The following is a 19,307-nucleotide window of genomic DNA, read 5'->3' on the forward strand; positions in this document are numbered from 1 at the left end:
CAAGTCAGCTGGAAACATCTCACACGGCAAGTAGATTGTCTCATCACGCAGCGCTTGCTTGGGAGTTTGGGTACTCCAAGGCCGACATATAATACGACTGCTCTGCGCAGAGAGAAGTTCTTACCGCACACTCAGATATCCACCTCTCTAGGTATCGATACCGCTTACATCCCATCAAGTTCAATCCACGTTCCACTCTGCTTAGTATGCCACCCAAAGCCGCAGGCAGACTATTCAACGATGAAGCCAAGACCCAGATACTCAGCGAGATGGAGGTTTCCAAGTTCAACGGCAATGCATGCATGAGATGCGGTGAGTTGGAGCACGGCCATATCAACGAATGTGATGTCAAACAAATGAAGCAACTTTGGTCAAAGGGCGATGGTAAGTTCGTAAAGCTAGACAGGATGCTCGCCGAAGACTATTACCAGACGGAACTCAAGAGACTTGTTGAAGAGGGAATCTATACCCCTGTGTCGAAAGCTCAAACCGCATCGACGATCCAGACAGGAGCAGAAAACCCAACCCAAAGCGAAGTCCAGACGGTCGAGCCACCCACCGGAGAAGACACAACATCTAGCACTACCCCTAGTGATGCACCCGCCACACCCGCCAAGAAGAGAACGCCCATCAAGACCGAAAATGTCGGCAAAGTCGAGTACAAGGAAGAAACTTTACAAGCCCAAGGAATTCTAGACGGGATACCAAAAGACGGATTGCCCAATGTCAAAACCGAGCTCGTAGGTCCACCAACATCCCGAGGCGAGCTTAATGTCATCACCAATTATGTGCAAGTACGCAAAGTACCCGCTCAGCTCTATACGTATGCCTTGACGTTCTGGAGACCAAGCCTTGATGCGCTGAAGCCTGAAGCGCGTGTTGAGCTCCACAAGCGATTAGAGCTGAAGCTTGTGTTCAGTGCGATGCAGGAGGCAGATGCTTTGGGTCTCAAAAAGAACCAAAAGGCCTGGGCAACCGACTACAGGAGCCTTTGGTGCGAATCTGCTATGCAGGGGCCAAACCAAGAGGACACTGAGTGGGACACGCCAGGCTTCGACTGTCAACTTCTTGATGGTCGGACCTATCAAGGTGTTTACGCGACAGTGAAGCAAGGTGAGCTTCTGAGCAACATCGAAAAGGTACTCCGCGAGGAACACATCTCCAACAGTAACGACTACATTCGAGCTCTGAACGCCCATGTCGCACAGTGTGTCCGCCGCTACAACAAGGAATCGAGCGAGTCGATTACACAACTCGGCGCGAACAAGTTTTACCTTGACCGGGGCTTCAAACAGATGTTTAATTACAAAAACGAGGACCTAGGACTACGTGCAGTTCGCGGCTACTACATGTCGATCAGACCCGGAGCTCTAGGCTCATTGCTCAACGTCAATGTGGCAACAACAGCATTCTTGCCCCCAGTACGGGTTTCGGATTTGCTGAAACTGCTGTCGCGGCGAAGCGTCGAGAAGATGTTGAGAGGCAAGCGCGTAAAACTGACATACCGTCGTCAAGACTTTCAAGAGAATAAGGATGCCGGTTTCTCCATCAACGACGAACTACCACGTACAAAGGTTTTTCAACAATTTGGCATCAATGCGTCTGAGCAGAAGTTTTTTACAGTTCTTGGAAAGAGCAAAAGCACGAGTGGTCACATTAGCCCAGGAGACAACGGAACCTCAGTTCTCAAATACTTTCAAGGTAAGACTCCCATTCCGGCCTGTAGCGAAAGAAGCTGACCATGACAGAAATGAAAGCACAGATGCCGGGGAAAAATTCGCAAGACCTCCTATGTGTCAACGTTGGCAAGCGTGTCAAGTCGCTTGGAAATAAAGACTTGACAAAAAGCATGCGTCAGCAATCCTTGGACGGCGCGCAGTGGATCCCTGCTTGTCTCCTCCAGATAGTGCCTTACCAGCCGATGACAGGGCAGATGAGCTCTGAACATACCACTGAGATGTTGAAGCATGCTGTACACCTTCCAGCGGAGAATGCGTCTCTGATCGACCAAGAAGGCTTGCGAATACTCGGTCTGAAAGCTCAAGTTGGTGCTGGAAGCAAGGAACAACTTGTGAGTTCGCAGGCTAGAAGATGCTTTATATGCTAACGAGGAATAGACAAATCTGGGGTTTCAACTCGACTCGAAGCTGATCAGATTGGCAGCCAAAAAGTTGCCTCTACCTCGTCTTGTGTATGAACACCAGAAAGCAGAAGGTACCACCAGGCATGAACCAGTCATCGACGAAGCACGAGCCTCTTGGAATTTGAATAACGCTGCCTTCACGAAGCCAGGTACGCTTAACGCAGTTCATGTGATGCCTATGGACGAATGGTTCAGGCGTGACCAAAGCTCGACGGAACTAGAAATCATGAAGGACTTCATCTCACAGCTGAATGCGCATCATGTCCGTGCTGTAGCTGGGCGGGCGGAAGAGGAAGATTATTGCACAGAACGCAATGTAGAAGACTACCTAAAGGCATGGTTTCGCAACTGGTGCAAGAGCAACGATTGCACGGTCATCCTATTACAGAAGAAGGACTTCGACATCTACGCCAAGATCAAGCGGACTGCTGACTTCTCGGGATACCACACGATCTGCGCTGTTGGGAGCAAGATCACGGACAGACCTCTGCGTGGAATCAACACATTTCGTCAGCAGCATTTCTCTAACATGGCTCTCAAGGTCAACTTGAAGCTGGGTGGCGACAATCACTGGCTTAACGACGACGATCTAAACAAGGTACTAGGCGGAAAGGAACTCAGACAGACCACGATAATATTTGGATCCGATGTCACTCACCCTGGGCATGGCGCAAAGATCGGCACTCCCAGCATCGCTTGCGTGGTAAGTACTGTCGACGCCAACTTTATGAGCTACCGCGGCTCCATGAGGCTCCAAGCCGGCGGCCAAGAGCAAATCGACGAAGCCAATCTCCGTAGTATGATCAAAGAACAGCTCAATACCTGGAAGTCATACAACGATGGCAAGCTTCCAACAAGGATCCTGTTCTATCGTGACGGCGTCTCAGAGTCACAGTTCGCTGCCGTCGAAGGAACCGAGATACCACAAATCGCAGAAGCGTACAAAGAAGCCGGAGGCGACTCCAACAAGCTCAGCGTATGCTTCCTTGTTGTCGGCAAGCGTCACCACACACGCTTCTATGCTGCCGACAAGAACGCCACGTACGAAGCCAAGGAGAAGATCCGCGGTGGATCAAAGGGAAAACCTCAAGAAAGGTGGTATCTCAACGGCAACGTCAAAGCTGGACTCGTCGTGGACAGTGTTGTTACAGCGCCCAAGCCCACCAACTTCTTCTTGCAATCCCACTGCGCCATCAAGGGTACCGCACGTTCAGCACATTACTATGTGCTCCAAAACAATACCAACATCAGCGAAGAGGACCTCCAAAAGCTGACAATGATGCTCTGCTACACCTTTGGGCGATCCACAACGGGGGTCTCGTACGCGACGCCTGCATATGTGGCTGATAGACTATGCGACCGGGGTAGATCTTACATACGTCTCTGGGCAGACGATGAACTCGCAGAGCCTGTTTTCTCGTACAAGAAGCCCAAAGGTGCCGATGGAAACGAACGAAAGCTCACGGACAGCGAGATCTTGGAGCAGAAGAAGGAAATGGTGAATGAGTTCTTACGTTCCGGACTGTGGGGTAAGTACCAAGATGGCTCCACCGAGCCAGAGAGACTGAATCCATGGCATCCGAACCTTGACCAAGGTATGTTCTGGATGTGACGAATGAGGTTGGGTAGAGCGCCAGGAGATGTGGTGGACGTCGAAGGGTCCATGGGTATGGTTTCTTTATTTCTCCTTTGTATCTGTTTTCGTTGCTTCTCTGTCTCTTCTGCTTCTTGTTCTTCTGCGCGTTGTATCTTGTGTCTTCGTTGCTCGTTGCTTTCTATCGGCTTTTTGTCATCGCGTGTTCTTCTTGCTTTCCATAGACTTTAATTCGTACACTCATCCAATGCAGCTGCCGGTGAATTTCGAACTGCGCTCAATCTTCGCTAAGTTATACATATGTGATGCCTCAGTTTCGTTGATCTCCAATATGACAGAATTGTTGCGATAATTGATGATTTTGGACGCGGTTTCATCCCACGCTCGCACGAACGGCAACGCGTCTTCCGAGATCGGCAAGCCATCGTTTCCGCGCTACATCGACATCGTCATCAACCTTCTTATAGCCGAATTGGAGATAACTTTGCCGAAGCCTGGACAAGATGGCTGACCCCCAATTTCCTTCAATATCCGACGCTGTCGCCGTCTTCAGATCCTCATACACACCCACCCCACCGCGTCCCATCTCGTCGCATCGCACACCACACGACCACCCAACATGTCTCAAACGAAGAGCCCCCACGACCTGAACTGCCTCACCATCAGCGAACTCGAAAAGCTAGCCGCAGAGCGCATGGACAAGCAGACCCGCGACTACTACAACGAAGGCGCAGACTCTGGTTCCACACTGCTCGAAAACATCACCGCGTACCAGAAATACCGCATCCGACCACGCGTGCTGCGCGACATCTCGTCCGTCGACACCACCGTCAATATCTTCGGCCACAAGAACAGCATTCCCCTCGGCGTCGCGCCAACCGCAATGCAATGCCTCGCCCACGGCGACGGCGAACTGGCTACTGCGCGCGCATGCAAGAACATGGACATCGTAATGGGCTTGAGCAGTTTCAGCACGACGAGTCTGGAAGACGTCAAGGGCGCGTTGGGCGAGCACCCAGGCGCTTTACAACTGTATCTTTTCGAAGACCGCGCAAAGAGCCAGAAGCTCATCCAGCGCGCGAAAAAGGCAGGCTACAAAGCCGTCATGCTCACCGTCGACACGCCTGTCCTCGGCCGTCGGAATTTAGAAATCAGAAACCAGTTTAAACTGCCCAAACATCTCAAAGTCGCAAACTTCAGCCAAGAAGATGAAGATGACGACGTAACCGTACAAGAAGAAGAACAAGAAGAGAACACCACCACCACCACCACCACCACCTCACCATCCTCCTCCTCCACCGAACCCTCAGCAAACGAATCCCGCAAACGCACCACCCGCCAACCCCCACGCGGCCCCATAACCTTCCACACCCACGCCCCGAACCCGACTCTCTGCTGGGACCGCGACATCGCCTGGCTCAAATCGCAATGCGGCCCCGAGATGCAAGTCTGGGTCAAAGGCATCGCGACGAGCGAAGACGCGCTTCTCGCCGTGCACCACGGCGTCGACGGCATCATCGTGTCCAACCACGGGGGCCGACAGCTCAACGGCGCGCTCGCGACGCTCGACGCGCTGCCCGACGTTGTCGCCGCGGTGCGGGCGTCGCAGACGGGAGACAAGAAGGTGCCGGTGCATGTTGATGGTGGGATTAGGCATGGGACGGATGTGTTCAAGGCGGTGGCGCTGGGTGCGGATTTTGTGTGGGTGGGACGGCCGGTGTTGTGGGGGTTGGCGTATAAGGGGCAGGAAGGGGTGGAGTTGGCGTTGAGGTTGATGGGGGATGAGTTTAGGTTGTGTATGGGGCTCGCGGGGGTGACGAGGGTGGAGGATATTGGGCCCGAGTATTTGGTTAGGATGGATAGGAGTGGGTTTGTTAGTCGGCTTTAAAGGGAGGGCAGTGTACTGGGAACAGAAGATTTATTTGTTTATGGGTAGTCGTAAGATGTTTGTATTTACGCGGGTTTTGTTGTCACCGACATCTCATCCTACCTACTCTGCATGCTGACGTCTACTCTCGATGAAATCTACAAAGTCAAAGAAACTCTTTTTGTACCTCCTAACCTGCGTTATCCGATTCACAGTCTGAATCCCAAACTGCTGTTGATAATCGCCAAACTCCCAGTTATCCGCCCAGCTCCACGCAAACGCACCAATAAAGTTGACGCCATCTTCCCAAATCGCCTTCAAGCCTTCATTCAGATACGTCTGGTAGTACCAACTACGCGGGCTGTCAAACTCCTGGTCTACCTGGGTTTTCTGTGCCTCGGCAAAGACGGGAAAGCCAAACTCGGTGACGGCGACGGGAGAGCGCCAGGTGTTCCAAAGGTAGTTTAGGTAAGTGCGGAAGTAGCTCGGGGTGAGGTAGACGTAGGATTGGCTGCGATACCCAATGTTCCAGCCAGTGGTTGTAAGGGTGCTTTGGGTAACGCAGTAAGGACGGAGGGGGTGGGTGATGTTAGCGGCGCAGTCTGCGATGGTGTCGTTGGGTGGTGGGCTGACCACGGTTGCGGTGTAGGGCTGGATGGAGAAGAAGTCTGCTGTTCCGTTGATGTATGCTAGATCCTCGGCGCTCAAGGGCACGTAGTCGGCGACACTGCTAGTGAATGACTCTGGGTAATCGGTTCCAAGGAAGATGGGGTTTGCAAACGTGGCTAATTGGAAGGAGTTGAAGTGGTTGGCTGCGTCAACGTCGGCGGGGTCTTCTGGGTTACGCGGGACGCCAAAGTTGTCGTTGAATGTGAGTGACATCTTGCCTGTGCCGCCAATATCATCGTGGTAGAAGTGATAAAGCCTTGCGTGGGATTTAATAACAGCATCAATAGACTTGCCGTTCCTTGCGCCGAGGAGCGGCTCGTTGTACGACCACCAGATAGGCACGCGGTCCGCAAAATGCGTCATGACAATCTTTCCATAGTTGACGAAAGCATCTTCGAATGAAACGTTCTTGTAGCTGCACTGGAAGCAAGAGTCTAAGTAGCCGATGGCGCCAGTCCCAGGCGTAATGGCGATGTTGCTCAGGTTTGAGTAAAATTGGAGGGGTGAATCATTGTGATAGATAACGATGGCCGGAAGCATTCCTTTCTCCAGAACGAAGTTGATGAGATCGTCGTAGTGCGCAAGGCCTTGCTTGTTGACGGGGGTGCCCGGCAAAACGAATGGAAGGATACGCGTCCAGGGAATAGAGAATCTGTAGTACTTCACTCCCATAGCAGCGATGCGCTCAATGTCTTGCTTGTACAAATAATAGTGTTCATTGGCGATCCAGTTTGGATCTCGCCCTGGAGTGTTCAAGATCGCGACATCGTTGTGAACAGGTGTTCGCCCTTCCTCGGCGATAGCTCCCTCAATTTGAACCGCTGATGCCGCCACACCAAGCATGAAGTCTTCTGGGAAAGTGTAGCATTCTTGAGGCACCAGTGGCTCGGGCGGTGGCAGGATGAGCTCGCTGGACGGTACTGGCGTTGGCTCGACAGTTGTAGAGTAAATGGCATTGTCGGTATAGCTTGGGAAGTTGGACGGCCAGGGCACGGTAGTCCAGAGAGCTATCCATGACGCATTGCCGTACGGATTCCTCATGTCGGTCACTGATGCGGTCTTCTTTGCATCCCAGGTTCCCCATTGTGTCGTCGTCAGATTTGGCACGAAGCTGCTGAGTGACGCATACGGGGGTGCGTAGGTAGTCGTAGTGGTAGGCGCCGGGGCAGACTTTGCTGTGCGAACTGTCTCAGTCTGCGTGAAGCTGAACTCCCTGAACGTAAACTGTGGTGAAGGAAGCACAGTCGCATATGAACCATTCGCTGAGCATTGTGGTCGTGAGGCGGGACCTTCAGCCGGGATGTAAACTTGTTGGGCAAAAGCCACAGTACCACATGCCAAAAGAGCTTGATGCTTCATGATGCTGGCCCGGGAGTGTTTGATACAGCTTCATAATGTCCATCAAGTCTTTTATACATGCAGGGCATCCCAATCGGACCGTGGGCTCCGGGCTCGCTTTGACTGTGGTACCATCGTCATCTGGCATGTGTAGTCGCTTGTACCAGCATAATTTCTCGCGCCCTAGCTTGATGGTAAGTTAATACGAAAGGCGTAGTCGGCCTTGATCCCTGATGCGGAGTTTGGCGGAGAGCGGAATCTTCGGTCGAGCTCGGTCGGGCTAAATCTCGGCAGTGCTTTGCGGGGGCTCGCGGGTACAGCTTGTTATGACGAGCGTAATGCAACCTTTAGTGTTGACTATTATCCGTAGTGCTCTGGCCGTGATGACGATCCTGGCCCTGCCGAAGTGTGTCATACGGCACCAGGTACTCAGTCGCTAAATATATACCTAATTATTGCCATAGCGGTAGGCAGGGACCGGCGATATTCCTGACTCGAGGTTCTCTTGTCCATTAATGAGGGTGCGGATTACGGCCGCACCTCCGACATTAGATCAACTCATGTGTACCCTGCCTTCCACCTATGCTGTCAGCGTGTTGTATACCTGTCATTAGAGTTTTGGTAGAGCATCTTCTCAGTCAGAATCGGGTCCTGTTGGAATATATTCATATTTTACTTTGCAAAGAGTTATCCAGGTCCAGGTCTGGGTAGGCAGAAATTCTGGCAAAGCCTGCGATTAGAACACATAGATGGATGCTTGCATCTGCGGTGTGACTTGGTGCACCGTACCCGGTGTTTCGACTGGCAATTTGTAGCGGGCCTATTGATCTGCCTGAGCGCTTCAATGTTGATCGATCACCAAAATTGGCGTCCTGTGAGATTGAAGTTAATCTGCAGCATTGGCAGTGTGCATGGTCGTCTGTTTTGACGAAGTTTTGGTTGTTCACACCAAACCCGATATCTCGAAGTGCATCTAGCTCTCTTCGCTTCAGAGTGTCACTCAAATCGTGACTGTGGTAGTGTTGCTGGGCAGCTTCATAAGTTTCGGTAGCCGGAAGCGCATCTGTCCATAACCACCTGCGAAGATTCCGACGTGATGATGCGAGAGATATAAAGAATGAAACTCATGTCGGGCAGTAGAGAAGAAGTGTCTTGCTGGTGTCGGTGTTGGTGTTGGTCGGCCTCTGCTGCAATGACGCTAGCGGGAGTCCGTGCGCGCACACAATTTCGTCGTCTGCAACCCACCCGGCGAACTTCCAGCGCTCACGACAACTCCAGCGACGACGCACCCGAAACCCGCCCAAGTCGAACATCCCCCCCGATAATCTATCAAAATGTCTGGAAAGCGCGGGTACGTTCTTTCCGCCGAAGAATTGGCACTCTGATGTGGCCACGGGCCATGGAGCAGAGGAACGCTGCTAACACGTCCGCAGTCGAGGTTCTACCTCCGGTAACAAGCTCAAGATGACTCTTGGTCTGCCAGTGTACGTTTGACCCCGATGCGATCGCCCGACCAGGATATTTCCGATTGCGAAGCAGGACATGCGAGGAACACCGGCTAATGGAAACAGTGGCGCCGTCATGAACTGCTGCGACAACTCTGGAGCCCGCAACCTGTACATCATCTCCGTCAAGGGTATCGGTGCGCGCCTCAACCGCCTGCCCGCTGGCGGTGCCGGTGACATGGTCATGGCGACCGTCAAGAAGGGAAAGCCCGAGCTGAGGAAGAAGGTCATGCCCGCCGTCATTGTCCGCCAGAGCAAGCCATGGAGGCGAGCAGACGGCATCTACCTCTACTTCGAGGACAACGCCGGTGTCATTGTCAACCCCAAGGGTGAGATGAAGGGCTCTGCCATCACTGGACCCGTCGCAAAGGAGGCTGCTGAGCTGTGGCCGGTACGTCACACACCACGCCCGCGCAAGACACTGCTAACACCGTCCAGCGTATCGCCTCCAACTCCGGTGTCGTCATGTGAGGTGTCTCTTTTCCTGCTTTCGATAACATTCATGGGTTCACGGGCACGGCGAAAATGCATTTACGGGGTGAAGGATTTGGGAGACGACATTGCAACTACGATTAGCAATGGGACGACCTTCACAATACCAGTCAAATGAACATTACGACCAACCACAATGTTTCGCCCTTTGCAGTGATGGATGATGAACACAGAAGCAGTGCGAAAGAAGCTTTGAGAAGGGCGATCAGGGAATACAACATTATATACTGAGATTGGATATCTAGATCCGAGGCTTGTTAGCCGAGCACGAACTCCTATCGCACGCCAGCATCTGAAAGTCTGCCTCCTCGACAACATCCTGCGCCCACCGCATCTGCACCATACTCCTCGCCTCAACGTCCACCTCGCGCTTCCTTCCGCCCACAAACTGCAGATTCTCATTTCCAACAACGCCCGTCGTGACCACACCCGTGCTCGGCGCCCCAATGCCCTGCACAACTCCATTACCACCCTGCATAACATTTGCGTAGCTGCTCGACATGGTCTGCACGCCACTCACAAAATCCTGCCCATCGAACTCGCAGTGCCCTCCCTGCGGTGTGTTGTCCACAGTCTGCAGCTGATTGATCTGTGCCGTAGATAGACCAGCGTCCGCGCCTAGCTGTTCGTAGGCCGAGACGGCTTGCGGGATACTCCCCTGCAGTAACTGCAGCTCTGACTGTGTAGACTGGAAGTGAATCCTCGTCTGCTGCATGACAGTCGCAGCATTCTGGAACGCAACCTGAGGAGGCATGCCACCACAGTTGAGCTCCACAGCCGAGTTTGCATAATTCTGCATCTGCGCGGGAATAAAGAACCCAGACATCATCAGACTGCCTCCCGAGACACCAGTAAAGACAATATTGGACATGTTGACCGCAACACGTGCCGGGAGCTCGGTCTGAATAAAGTCATTCACAGCCTGCGCATGCGCAACACCATCCGTTCGCTGCAGCCCCGCGCCCCCACCCCAGAACAGATTATCATCCGGTGCCAGAAGCGCCACGCCCATGGTATTCGCCTGCACAGCCTGATTCGGCATGTCAAAGAAACTCTGGCCACCGTCGCCGTGCAGCAGCACGTTTGCGCCCAGCGTGCCGTTGGACGAGGTAGCTGCTGCGCCGGGGACGCCAGACGCGGGCAGGAATTGGTCTGCTGGCGCGGAGATTTTGAAGCGGATGGGGAGGTTGTTGACCATGACTGTGTCGTCGAGGATCATGGAGCCGTCGGTTGCGGTGGTTATGCCTTGGGGGACTTGGGCGGCTTGTTGTTGCGCGGTCGCTTTTTGGCGTTGGCCGCCGCCGCCGCCGTTGCCGTTTCGTTGGGGGAGTGCGGAGGTTAGGGATAAGAGGGAGAGGGTGAGGATTTGTTTGTACATGGTGGCGGTAGTAGTAGCGGGATGTAATGGGTGAGTAGGTGGTATTAGGATTAGGATGGAGAAATGATGGACCGGCCAGAGAAGGGAAGACAAGAAAAAACGGATGGGAGGTACCGCACGGCAGTATGGAGAAGAGAAGAAAAGAAGGGATTTGGGGATATACAGTACATCTATACCTGCGCGACAGTGAAACTTACGAGCTGCGAAACACGTTTACTCCCAAACACGTACGAGTACAGCCAAGTCTACAAGCTTCGCCTTTCGTGAGCTTGACATTTGCGTTTTCCACCACTAAGCGGTGGCCCTGCTAAGAACATGTGTTTGACACGCGGACGATGTAGCACTTGTGGTTTGAGCTTGGGGGCCTTGGTGTTTCGGCACGGCACTTGGCAGTAGCGAGCATGCTGGACATTGCGAAGGCTACGAATTTTCACAAATATGGGAGGATATCCTAGGAGTACAAAGACTATCGTTTTAGGAATGTGAGCATCTGAAGATAGTTGGAGGCTTTGTGATGGTGCTTTGCGTGGGTAGAGGATTGGATGTGGTGGCAGGGAGATATTTCCGGATTAGGCAGGTTCTGAATATTGGTGTGGATCATAGCTGCAAGTTGCATTGTGACCCCAGAGCGCCCCGGTCGCGAGAGTCACCCAAGTCGCTATGCGCGCGCGCCACCGCCGCCCACAAACACTAATTGCGATTCACATACACCCTATGGTTTGTCTGTTGATGTAACGACCTTAAGCGCCGAAAGAAGTCTATCACCATCTTCAGACATTGCTCTTGATGCTCCCACGTAGTCATTTTGTCTACAGACTTCCTCTGCATTCGATTCTGAAACGGGAACTGCTAGTAACGACGAATCTGCCAGACCGCATCCAGCTGTGACTGAGATACTGTGTGGTGACACAATCGATACATCGTGTCTCGAACGCTCCGGTCCATGTGGATATGGAAAGAGTACGGAAAAGCAGACGAATCCTCAACTTCATAGCAAAGACGATGGAACAATACGAAAAAGAGTTTATGAATTTGACATAAACGTCCACTAGAGTATTTTTGCAGTGCAAGCTGCACCCCACGAATAAAAACAACGAAAAAAAAAATGAAGTTTGCCACCTGCCCGAATCGAACGAGCGATCTTCGCATTTCTAGCTTGGCTACAAGTGCGACGCTTTACCACTTAGCCAAGGAGGCGATTGTTGATGAGTCAGCAAATTTCAAACAATCTATCTATATGTGCTTTGCATGAACAAGAAGATGTAAATGTAAGCGAGGTTGTGGGGCAATAGAAGTAATGTGCATCACAGCGATAGCGAGAGTTATTCAACACAACCCAATCAACCAAACGACCGAGATCACAGTAAGACAGAGAAGTAAAAGTGGTCATGAGTAATATTCGTATAGATGTCATATGCATCAACATCGTTGACAACCAGGAAAATCGCTATGCAAAACAAACCCAATTTCTCATCCGCCACGACAGGCAGGAAAGGCAAGCAACCATGCCGAGAACCAACCTCCAGTTCATTCCTCATCCAAAAAACGCCATGCTCATGCTTCATACCGAAAAATGCTTCCGCTTTCGTAAATCAAAAAGAAAAAAAAAGAGAACCCCACAAACAAATCAATGGATGTGTGAGTGAGTGCGTGTCTAGGCAAGCCCAAAAACACCCCTCAACCTCCTCCAAAGCTCCTTACCCATCGCCTTGCGCGTATCCTCTGTCCTCAGCGCCGCCTCCTTATTCTCGCTCGCGCGCCTGAGCAAAAAGTTCAAGCACTCCGTCGTCGTACCCCACGTCATACACTTCACAACCTTGGCCTGCGTATCCGCCTTCATAGTCTCGTCCTGGACCAGGGCCTGCGAAATCTCGTCCGCCATGCCCTGCAGCTGTGCGTACGTGAGGCGCGGGAGCTGGTCGGGCGACGTGGTGCGCATCTGCTCTGCGCGGATCTTTTGCGCGGCTTGGACGGAGGCGAGGTTGTGGGTTGCGAGCACGATGTTTACGCGGGGGAAGGGTGTGCCGGGGGTGGGGGCGGGGACCTTGTCGGTCCATTGCTGGCGGACGACGGCGTCGGCGCAGGCGTCGTAGTTGGCGTCGGTGCCGGCTTTGGTGTCGAAGGTGAGGTGCTTGGGCTCAGAGGTGAGGTATGCGCCGCGGACGAGCTTGACACCTGCGATGTAGCCTTTCTTGGAGGCGCGCTCGAGGTGTGCGGCTAGGCGTTTGGAAATGTCGCGGAGGTAGCACTGGTAGGTGATGTAGAGAACGGCACGACCATTTTCGGGCTTGTTGTACTTTTCTTGCAGGGCAAGCGTCCATTTCTCGAGGCCGAGGTTCGTGGCCTCTTCTTCGGCACCGGGGAGGAGGCTCACGCCCTTTGCGGCGGCGGCGTCGCAGGCGGCAGTGATAGCGGACCACATCTCGGGGGTAGCATCCTGTTGGTTCTGGAGGAGGTGGAGGGCATGGCGACCGAGACCGGACCATCTAGATGGTGGTTAGGGTATTTCCCCAAGGTAATCGAGAGGATGACTTACTTTAGTCCAACAAAGTCGCCCTCCTTGGCCATGTCGACGCTCTGTAGCATACCCTTCCTCCACACTTCGATCTCCATCTTGGTCTCCTCGGCAGTCGGCGCTTCTCCACCAAGTACCTCGAGCGCATACTCAAACAAGATACCGCCGTATCCGAGCGTACGTGCGAATTCAGTGTTCTTGACAACCTCATCCTTCTTCTCACCAACACAGTACTGCGCATAGAACGTCTTCTTGAGCAAGTTGGACAATACGGGGTTGCGCTCGATGCTCAAGAGAAAAGACTTGGAGTCGAGCATACGCCTTAGGATCCCAAAGCAAGCATTCAGCAGCAGAGGCCTCGAGGATACGGCGGTGATGAGGTAGGAGCGGAGGACGGTCTCGGTGGGTAGACGACCGAGAACTGCTTTCGACTGCGCTATCTGTGACTCTGGCTGTGTGGACAGGAGATGTGCAGTCGAAACTTGGGAGGAGTCGGCGGGGACAGAGACATTCTGCCGTGCGCTCTGCGAGACGTAGCGCGGTGTGGATGCGAGAGTTCGGGATGTGTGTGCGAGGGCAAGGCTCTGGAAGCGCTGGAGGTTCTGTCTCCGGAGCATCATTTTGACGTTGTGTGTGGACGGTCAAGTGGTGGGTTGAAGCTGGTGTGATTTGTCTCGGTGTGGGTGCAGGTGGTGTAGTATATAGTCCAAGTCGGTGAATTACTACTTTTTGTAATTTCGTTACCGGCGAACTTGACAGAAAGAGCAATTCTGGGGGTCTTGTGACTTTGCATAATGTGTTCGACAGCCCCTATATACCATGGTTGGTACTCTTGGTGATCCACGATGTCGCGTACGATGCTCGGCTTGCGTCGGATGCGTCCACGTCGCACTAGTGAGGCTTCATTGCTGCTCCAGATGGTGCCAGACTGACGCAGACTCCCTGCTTATCGCCCACGCTAGAAGGGCCGATGATTGGACAACACCGCGGAGCATTCCTGTGGAGTAGTTGATATCTCTGGTGTTTATGGCGACATGTGCTGTCGATGTGACGATAGCGAACAGTCGAATGTGATGGAATGGCCTGTGGCTGGTAAAGTCAATGCGCCTGCCCTCAGAGCCGATGACGTAGCATCAGCTCCCAAACTCAATTCAAGCTCGTTGCTTTTGCCATGGTCATTCATCTCCAAGCCTGCCATCGTGACCTCGCACTGTCATGCAATGCCTGTTACCCCACAGTCGGCGAAACGCACATTCAGCCACTTCTCATCCTAGCGTCATCTCGCCTGGCACGGCTCGCGTCGCGATCTGTGTTCGGTTTGCCGCCGACGCTGAGAGCCGAGCGTAACCATGGCGGCATCGCTCATATTGCGCAGGGCCAGCCCTTCAGGATTCAATTCTCTTGACCACACCATCTCCACTCAGCATCTGGATCGGTACCGCGCGCACCGGTATCGGCTACTATGGAGACGAAGCAAATTTTTGCCGTGGTAGGACGGGTAGCATGGCGCACCGCGAGGAGGGCCGTTCTGGCTGCGGAAAGCGTCGGGGACCCACATATACCCACGCCGAGTATCTTCGACGTCTGCTCTGGTCTAACTTCGCGTCCTTTCTCCGCCTCGTCGATGATACGATGTCTGCGTCTCCAGAGATGGAGTACCCTGAGAGACGTTTGAAGATCGCTAGGTCACTGCGACGTGTTGCCAAAGCTCTGGCGTCACGCGCATGCCTATCAGCCTACTAAATCTTGGAGCTCTCGAGATACCCTGGTAATTCCCTACACGTGCATCATATGATGTATTTCGATCAACATATTGGCATGTCGCATCCAAGAATGTTCAGATATCACTAAACATGGTGGCCAGTCGCGGGGAAGTATGCCAATATCGTCCAAGACAAGCCTCTCGTTGGCGTCGGTTCAACGCTGTCAGCCGCCGGGACGAATTTCGTCGCGTCTTCTCTGACCCTGGCTAGAACAATCTTATCCGCAGCCCAGGTGTTGATTCGACGTCTTGTCGCAGGTCGGTACCGCACTCGCATGCGAAGTCACCTAGAAGAACCTTAATCTTGAGCCCACACTAGCACATCTCTCTTAGTCGCGCCACATGAACATAGAGCTGTTGGCTTCTATCCATAACTATCCATGTCAAACAAGCGACAACTTCAAGACTCATTAACACAATCGACAGTTATTCAAGATGCCAAGGTCTAAGCGGTAGTATGATTACCCTCCTGCCAAACTATCAAAACACCGCCCAGCTGTTCACACAGCGCCAGCTCCCACCCCCTGCATCTGCGCCCCCTCCTGTCCTACTTGTACCTCTCCTCCACTCCTCGTTCTATCCGTCACGCTCTTCTCATCGTTTCCCAAAGACTCAAACGCACTCAACAAATCCCCCTTCAAATCCTCCCAACTCTCCACTCCAACACTGACCCTCAGCAACGTCTCATCAACCGCTGCATCGCTCATCCTGCGCCACTCGATCAAACTCTCCACACCCCCCAAGCTAGTCGCATGATGAAAAAGGCGGAGCTTGCTAGGTAGCGTACGTGCGAGTTGCTGCGTCTTCATGTAAATGCTGAAGACGGGCCCAAAGCCGTTTGGCATCTGTTGTTTAAGCCAGTCGAAATCTGCTGTTTGCAAACTAGCATGAGTAATCCCGCCCACAACCTTCTTTACCGCATCCACCTCTTTCCCCTCCCCTTTACCATCAAGACAGTCCCGCAGCCATCCGACAATCTTCTCCGCAGAACTGCTCTGCCGCTGGACGCGCAGATCCAACGTCCTCAGACTCCTGACTCCAAGCCAGCCCTCCAAACTGCCCAGCACAGCACCCAAATAAATCCTCTCCGCACGCAACGTCTTCGCCCTCGCCAACCACTCTTCCCCCTTCCTCGTCGCCAGAATCCCACAAAGCATATCGCTATGTCCCCCGATATACTTGGTCCCACTATGCATCACCACATCCGCACCCCACCGCAACGGATCCTGTAACCCCGGCGGCGCAAACGTAGAATCAACAGATAAATACGCGCCGCGCGCATGCGCTCGCTCCGCGTACTTGGCAATAGAAAACGCTTCGCCGGTAGGATTCAATGGAGTTTCTAAATGCACCAAGTCGCCTTTGCCCAGGCCTGCTGCATCCCAGGTTGCGTCGTCGGCGTGCAGGTCTACAGTCTTGACGCCGTGCATCTTCTTATGGAGATCGATGACTCCGTGGCAGCCGTGGTATCCGCCGCTTATTGCGATGACTTTGGGCACGAGGTTGACGAGGAGACCGTGGAATGCGCTGAGGCCGCTTGTATAGCTGATGACATGGTTTGCGAGCCCGCTGTGTCCTTGTAGTTCTTCTGGCTTGGCGTCGGGGTAGATCAGAGGGGCTAGGATGGTTTCGAGTCGGTTGGTGGAGGCGGATGCGAGGCGCGAGTAGATCAGTGGGGTTTGGATGTCGACGAATTCGCCTTCTGTAGGGACAGGTTGGAGTTGTGATGGGTCGTCGGGGTAGCGAAAGGTGGTTGCAACGTGGATTGGTGGGGCGACGTCGGTGAGGATGTTGACATGGTCGTCGGCGTGGACGCCGTGGGTTGAGGGGTGGTATGCGGACGGTGACATGATGGCCGTGAGGGATGTTTGTAGAGAGCGTGCGTCAGACTCTTGGGTATTTGATGTGCCACGGAGTCAATGCTGGTACGGCAGTATTTGTACGTGCTGTAGTCGTTCAAACAAGTTGACAGACTGCGAAATGTTGTCTTGGATATGTCCAATCAAGAAGAATACTTGTCAAAATGTCGACATCGCGCCCTACACGGCGAAACTGCGGACGAACAACGCTAGATTTAACCGTTTGCGCCATCAGGGTGGAGCTGTACCGGCAATTTGTGGACACAATTGTGGCAGGACTGGGGATGAAGTGGGTATACAAAGATATCGAGGTGACAGCATTGTGGGACGAGGCCCCGATAATGTCGTCGATTAGATAGACCTCAGCAAAATGCTATAACCTCACTGACTAGCATGAACTCAATTGATAACAGAGTCACTCGGAGTATGCTTTTTCGCACAAGTCGTTGTGGTGCGGAATACACAAAGTTATGACGAGTGCGGGGTAAAAACTGCCCCTCTTCGCGACAAAAAAGTCGCGGACACCAGCACGCATGCGCCGGGCGGAAGAAGGTTTATCAATATCATTGGCATGCACGTCAAAATGTTCAGATCTCGTTCATTCGTAGCTATCCACAGATTTATAGAGTTTCGTCGACAGTTGTTGCTCAATCACATCAACCAATTGCGCGAGAAACCTTCCCTCTATGGCACAGTCCCACCTCACCATGGCGTATCTACTGAACACCGGCACCGGTGATGGTAGGTGGGCCCTCCTTGTACTTGATGCTTCCGTTGTTGGAGCCGCAAGCCTCGATTGATCGGACGACCTTGTAGGAGTCGACATCGCCTTCGGGAACGCCACCGAAGACGACGTGCTTGCCGTTCAACCATGAGGTGACGACGGTGGTGATGAAGAACTGGGAGCCGTTGCTACGACGTGTCAGCCGTGATTCTCCTGATGTAGTATAGTATAGAAAACCTACGTGTTGGGTCCAGCATTGGCCATGGAGAGGAGGAAAGGGCGGTCGTGCTTCAACTTGAAGTTCTCGTCGGCAAACTTTTCGCCATAGATGGATTTGCCTCCGGTGCCCTAACGCATGTTAACCATCTGTGTATTTGTAGGGAGAGCCGAGACTGACGTTGCCGCGGGTGAAGTCACCACCCTGGAGCATGAACTGGGGAATCACGCGGTGGAACTTTGAGCCCGTGTAGCCAAAGCCCTTCTCGCCGGTGCAGAGAGCGCGGAAGTTCTCGGCCGTCTTGGGAACGACATCGTCGAAGAGCTCGAAGTTGACGCGACCGGATTGCGCTGTAGCTACTAGTTAGCAGATGGGAATGGCATGTGACACTGGTCGTAGCTACCCTTGACTTCACCCTGGCTGGTGACGTTGCCGGCGTTGTCGACCTCAACGGTAGGCCCGGTCCAGGAGCAATCAAAGTAAGCCTTGATGGCCATGTTGTATGCCGAAGGGGTGAAGAAGCGTTTGTTGATAGGAGCGCGAAGTTGGGGAGCGGCGCGGAAAGCTGAAAGAGCAGAGGCTCTCGGAAGGTGGGGCATGATGCAGCGCGGGGTGCGAGTCTAACCTGATAGGCAGTTAGGTCCTGTTCCTTGGCAGTGAATCGTGAGATAGCCAGGTAATTGTGCGTTTGGACACCGCTGGGGGTGCAGGGCTGACGTCTGTGGTGCCGGGTTTGTAGGGTGGAAACTCACTCTAGGTGTAGCTTGGGACCTATTAGATAGCTATTCACAACTCAATGGCCGAGTTCTAGCAGGACTCTAGTGGCAACTTACAGGAATGATACGAGGAACCGGGCCGCTATGCAGCACGATATGCAAGGTTCAAGGGATATAATACAATTGATGAATTGCCGACACGAGGTAGCAGTTGAAGGGTCGGATGGATGACCAGACGGAAAACTTTGGATACCTTGAGCTTGTGCACGAGTCTAGCGCGTTCCCCGATCCGGCGGTCCATCGCTCACATAAATCGAGGGCTGTATGCATGACTGCGACATGAGAAATTTATGTCGACCTTTAATTCTCTTGGAAGAGGCGTACAAGACGATCGACACATGTCATTGTTCACGTCAGGTCGTGCAATTGTTCAAGTGGTGTAGTCCCGATATGAGAATCGCGGGTAGCTGGATAGCTGAAAAAGGCCCGAGCGTCCGTCACGTGAGTGCTGGGCCGCCATCGCCGTGT

At 53.1% G+C, this 19,307-nt stretch overlaps 8 protein-coding genes across 8 annotated transcripts; 3 read left to right on the plus strand and 5 right to left on the minus strand.

The window, feature by feature from the left end:
- Window positions 1-206: 206 nt before the first annotated feature.
- Window positions 207-3,755, plus strand: ACET3X_002182 (uncharacterized protein; the record flags this gene model as incomplete). Its single annotated transcript, XM_069449552.1, has 3 exons — window positions 207-1,701; window positions 1,749-2,071; window positions 2,118-3,755. The coding sequence occupies 3 exons, from the start codon at window positions 207-209 to the stop codon at window positions 3,753-3,755; spliced, it is 3,456 nt and encodes a 1,151-aa protein (XP_069308729.1).
- A 601-nt stretch (window positions 3,756-4,356) lies between these two features.
- Window positions 4,357-5,625, plus strand: ACET3X_002183 (uncharacterized protein; the record flags this gene model as incomplete). Its single annotated transcript, XM_069449563.1, has 1 exon — window positions 4,357-5,625. One exon carries the CDS (start codon window positions 4,357-4,359, stop codon window positions 5,623-5,625), a length of 1,269 nt encoding a protein of 422 aa, XP_069308730.1.
- Window positions 5,626-5,727: 102 nt separating this feature from the next.
- Window positions 5,728-7,632, minus strand: ACET3X_002184 (uncharacterized protein; the record flags this gene model as incomplete). The annotated part of the gene is made up of 1 exon (XM_069449574.1): window positions 5,728-7,632. One exon carries the CDS (start codon window positions 7,630-7,632, stop codon window positions 5,728-5,730), a length of 1,905 nt encoding a protein of 634 aa, XP_069308731.1.
- Window positions 7,633-8,945: 1,313 nt separating this feature from the next.
- Window positions 8,946-9,587, plus strand: ACET3X_002185 (60S ribosomal protein uL14; the record flags this gene model as incomplete). The annotated part of the gene is made up of 4 exons (XM_069449585.1): window positions 8,946-8,962; window positions 9,045-9,095; window positions 9,183-9,507; window positions 9,555-9,587. The coding sequence occupies 4 exons, from the start codon at window positions 8,946-8,948 to the stop codon at window positions 9,585-9,587; spliced, it is 426 nt and encodes a 141-aa protein (XP_069308732.1).
- A 262-nt stretch (window positions 9,588-9,849) lies between these two features.
- On the minus strand, window positions 9,850-10,986 carry ACET3X_002186 (uncharacterized protein; the record flags this gene model as incomplete). Its single annotated transcript, XM_069449597.1, has 1 exon — window positions 9,850-10,986. The coding sequence occupies one exon, from the start codon at window positions 10,984-10,986 to the stop codon at window positions 9,850-9,852; it is 1,137 nt and encodes a 378-aa protein (XP_069308733.1).
- Window positions 10,987-12,389: 1,403 nt separating this feature from the next.
- On the minus strand, window positions 12,390-14,274 carry ACET3X_002187 (uncharacterized protein). The gene is made up of 2 exons (XM_069449608.1): window positions 13,523-14,274; window positions 12,390-13,472 (listed from the first exon to the last, which is right to left on the minus strand). Exons 1-2 carry the CDS (start codon window positions 14,119-14,121, stop codon window positions 12,641-12,643), a joined length of 1,431 nt encoding a protein of 476 aa, XP_069308734.1. The 5' UTR covers window positions 14,122-14,274; the 3' UTR covers window positions 12,390-12,640.
- A 1,841-nt stretch (window positions 14,275-16,115) lies between these two features.
- Window positions 16,116-17,113, minus strand: ACET3X_002188 (uncharacterized protein; the record flags this gene model as incomplete). Its single annotated transcript, XM_069449619.1, has 2 exons — window positions 16,116-16,134; window positions 16,563-17,113. The coding sequence occupies 2 exons, from the start codon at window positions 17,111-17,113 to the stop codon at window positions 16,116-16,118; spliced, it is 570 nt and encodes a 189-aa protein (XP_069308735.1).
- Window positions 17,114-17,692: 579 nt separating this feature from the next.
- Window positions 17,693-19,196, minus strand: ACET3X_002189 (uncharacterized protein). Its single transcript, XM_069449630.1, has 6 exons — window positions 18,897-19,196; window positions 18,816-18,845; window positions 18,467-18,688; window positions 18,244-18,413; window positions 18,088-18,194; window positions 17,693-18,034 (listed from the first exon to the last, which is right to left on the minus strand). Exons 3-6 carry the CDS (start codon window positions 18,660-18,662, stop codon window positions 17,839-17,841), a joined length of 669 nt encoding a protein of 222 aa, XP_069308736.1. The 5' UTR covers window positions 18,663-18,688; window positions 18,816-18,845; window positions 18,897-19,196; the 3' UTR covers window positions 17,693-17,838.
- Between the last annotated feature and the right edge of the window lie 111 nt (window positions 19,197-19,307).

This window comes from Alternaria dauci, chromosome 2, assembly GCF_042100115.1.
Source record: "Alternaria dauci strain A2016 chromosome 2, whole genome shotgun sequence".
Classification (NCBI taxonomy): Eukaryota; Fungi; Ascomycota; class Dothideomycetes; order Pleosporales; family Pleosporaceae; genus Alternaria; species Alternaria dauci.

Coding starts and splice junctions, on each gene's coding strand:
- ACET3X_002189 (XM_069449630.1), bottom strand. CDS start 18,662: ATGCCCCACCTTCCGAGAGCCTCTGCTCTTTCAGCTTTCCGCGCCGCT. Junction 18,195..18,243: donor GTGACTTCACCCGCGGCAAC/GTCAGTCTCGGC, acceptor AACATGCGTTAG/GGCACCGGAGGCAAATCCAT. Junction 18,035..18,087: donor GCCAATGCTGGACCCAACAC/GTAGGTTTTCTA, acceptor GACACGTCGTAG/CAACGGCTCCCAGTTCTTCA.
- ACET3X_002187 (XM_069449608.1), bottom strand. CDS start 14,121: ATGATGCTCCGGAGACAGAACCTCCAGCGCTTCCAGAGCCTTGCCCTC. Junction 13,473..13,522: donor GGCGACTTTGTTGGACTAAA/GTAAGTCATCCT, acceptor ACCACCATCTAG/ATGGTCCGGTCTCGGTCGCC.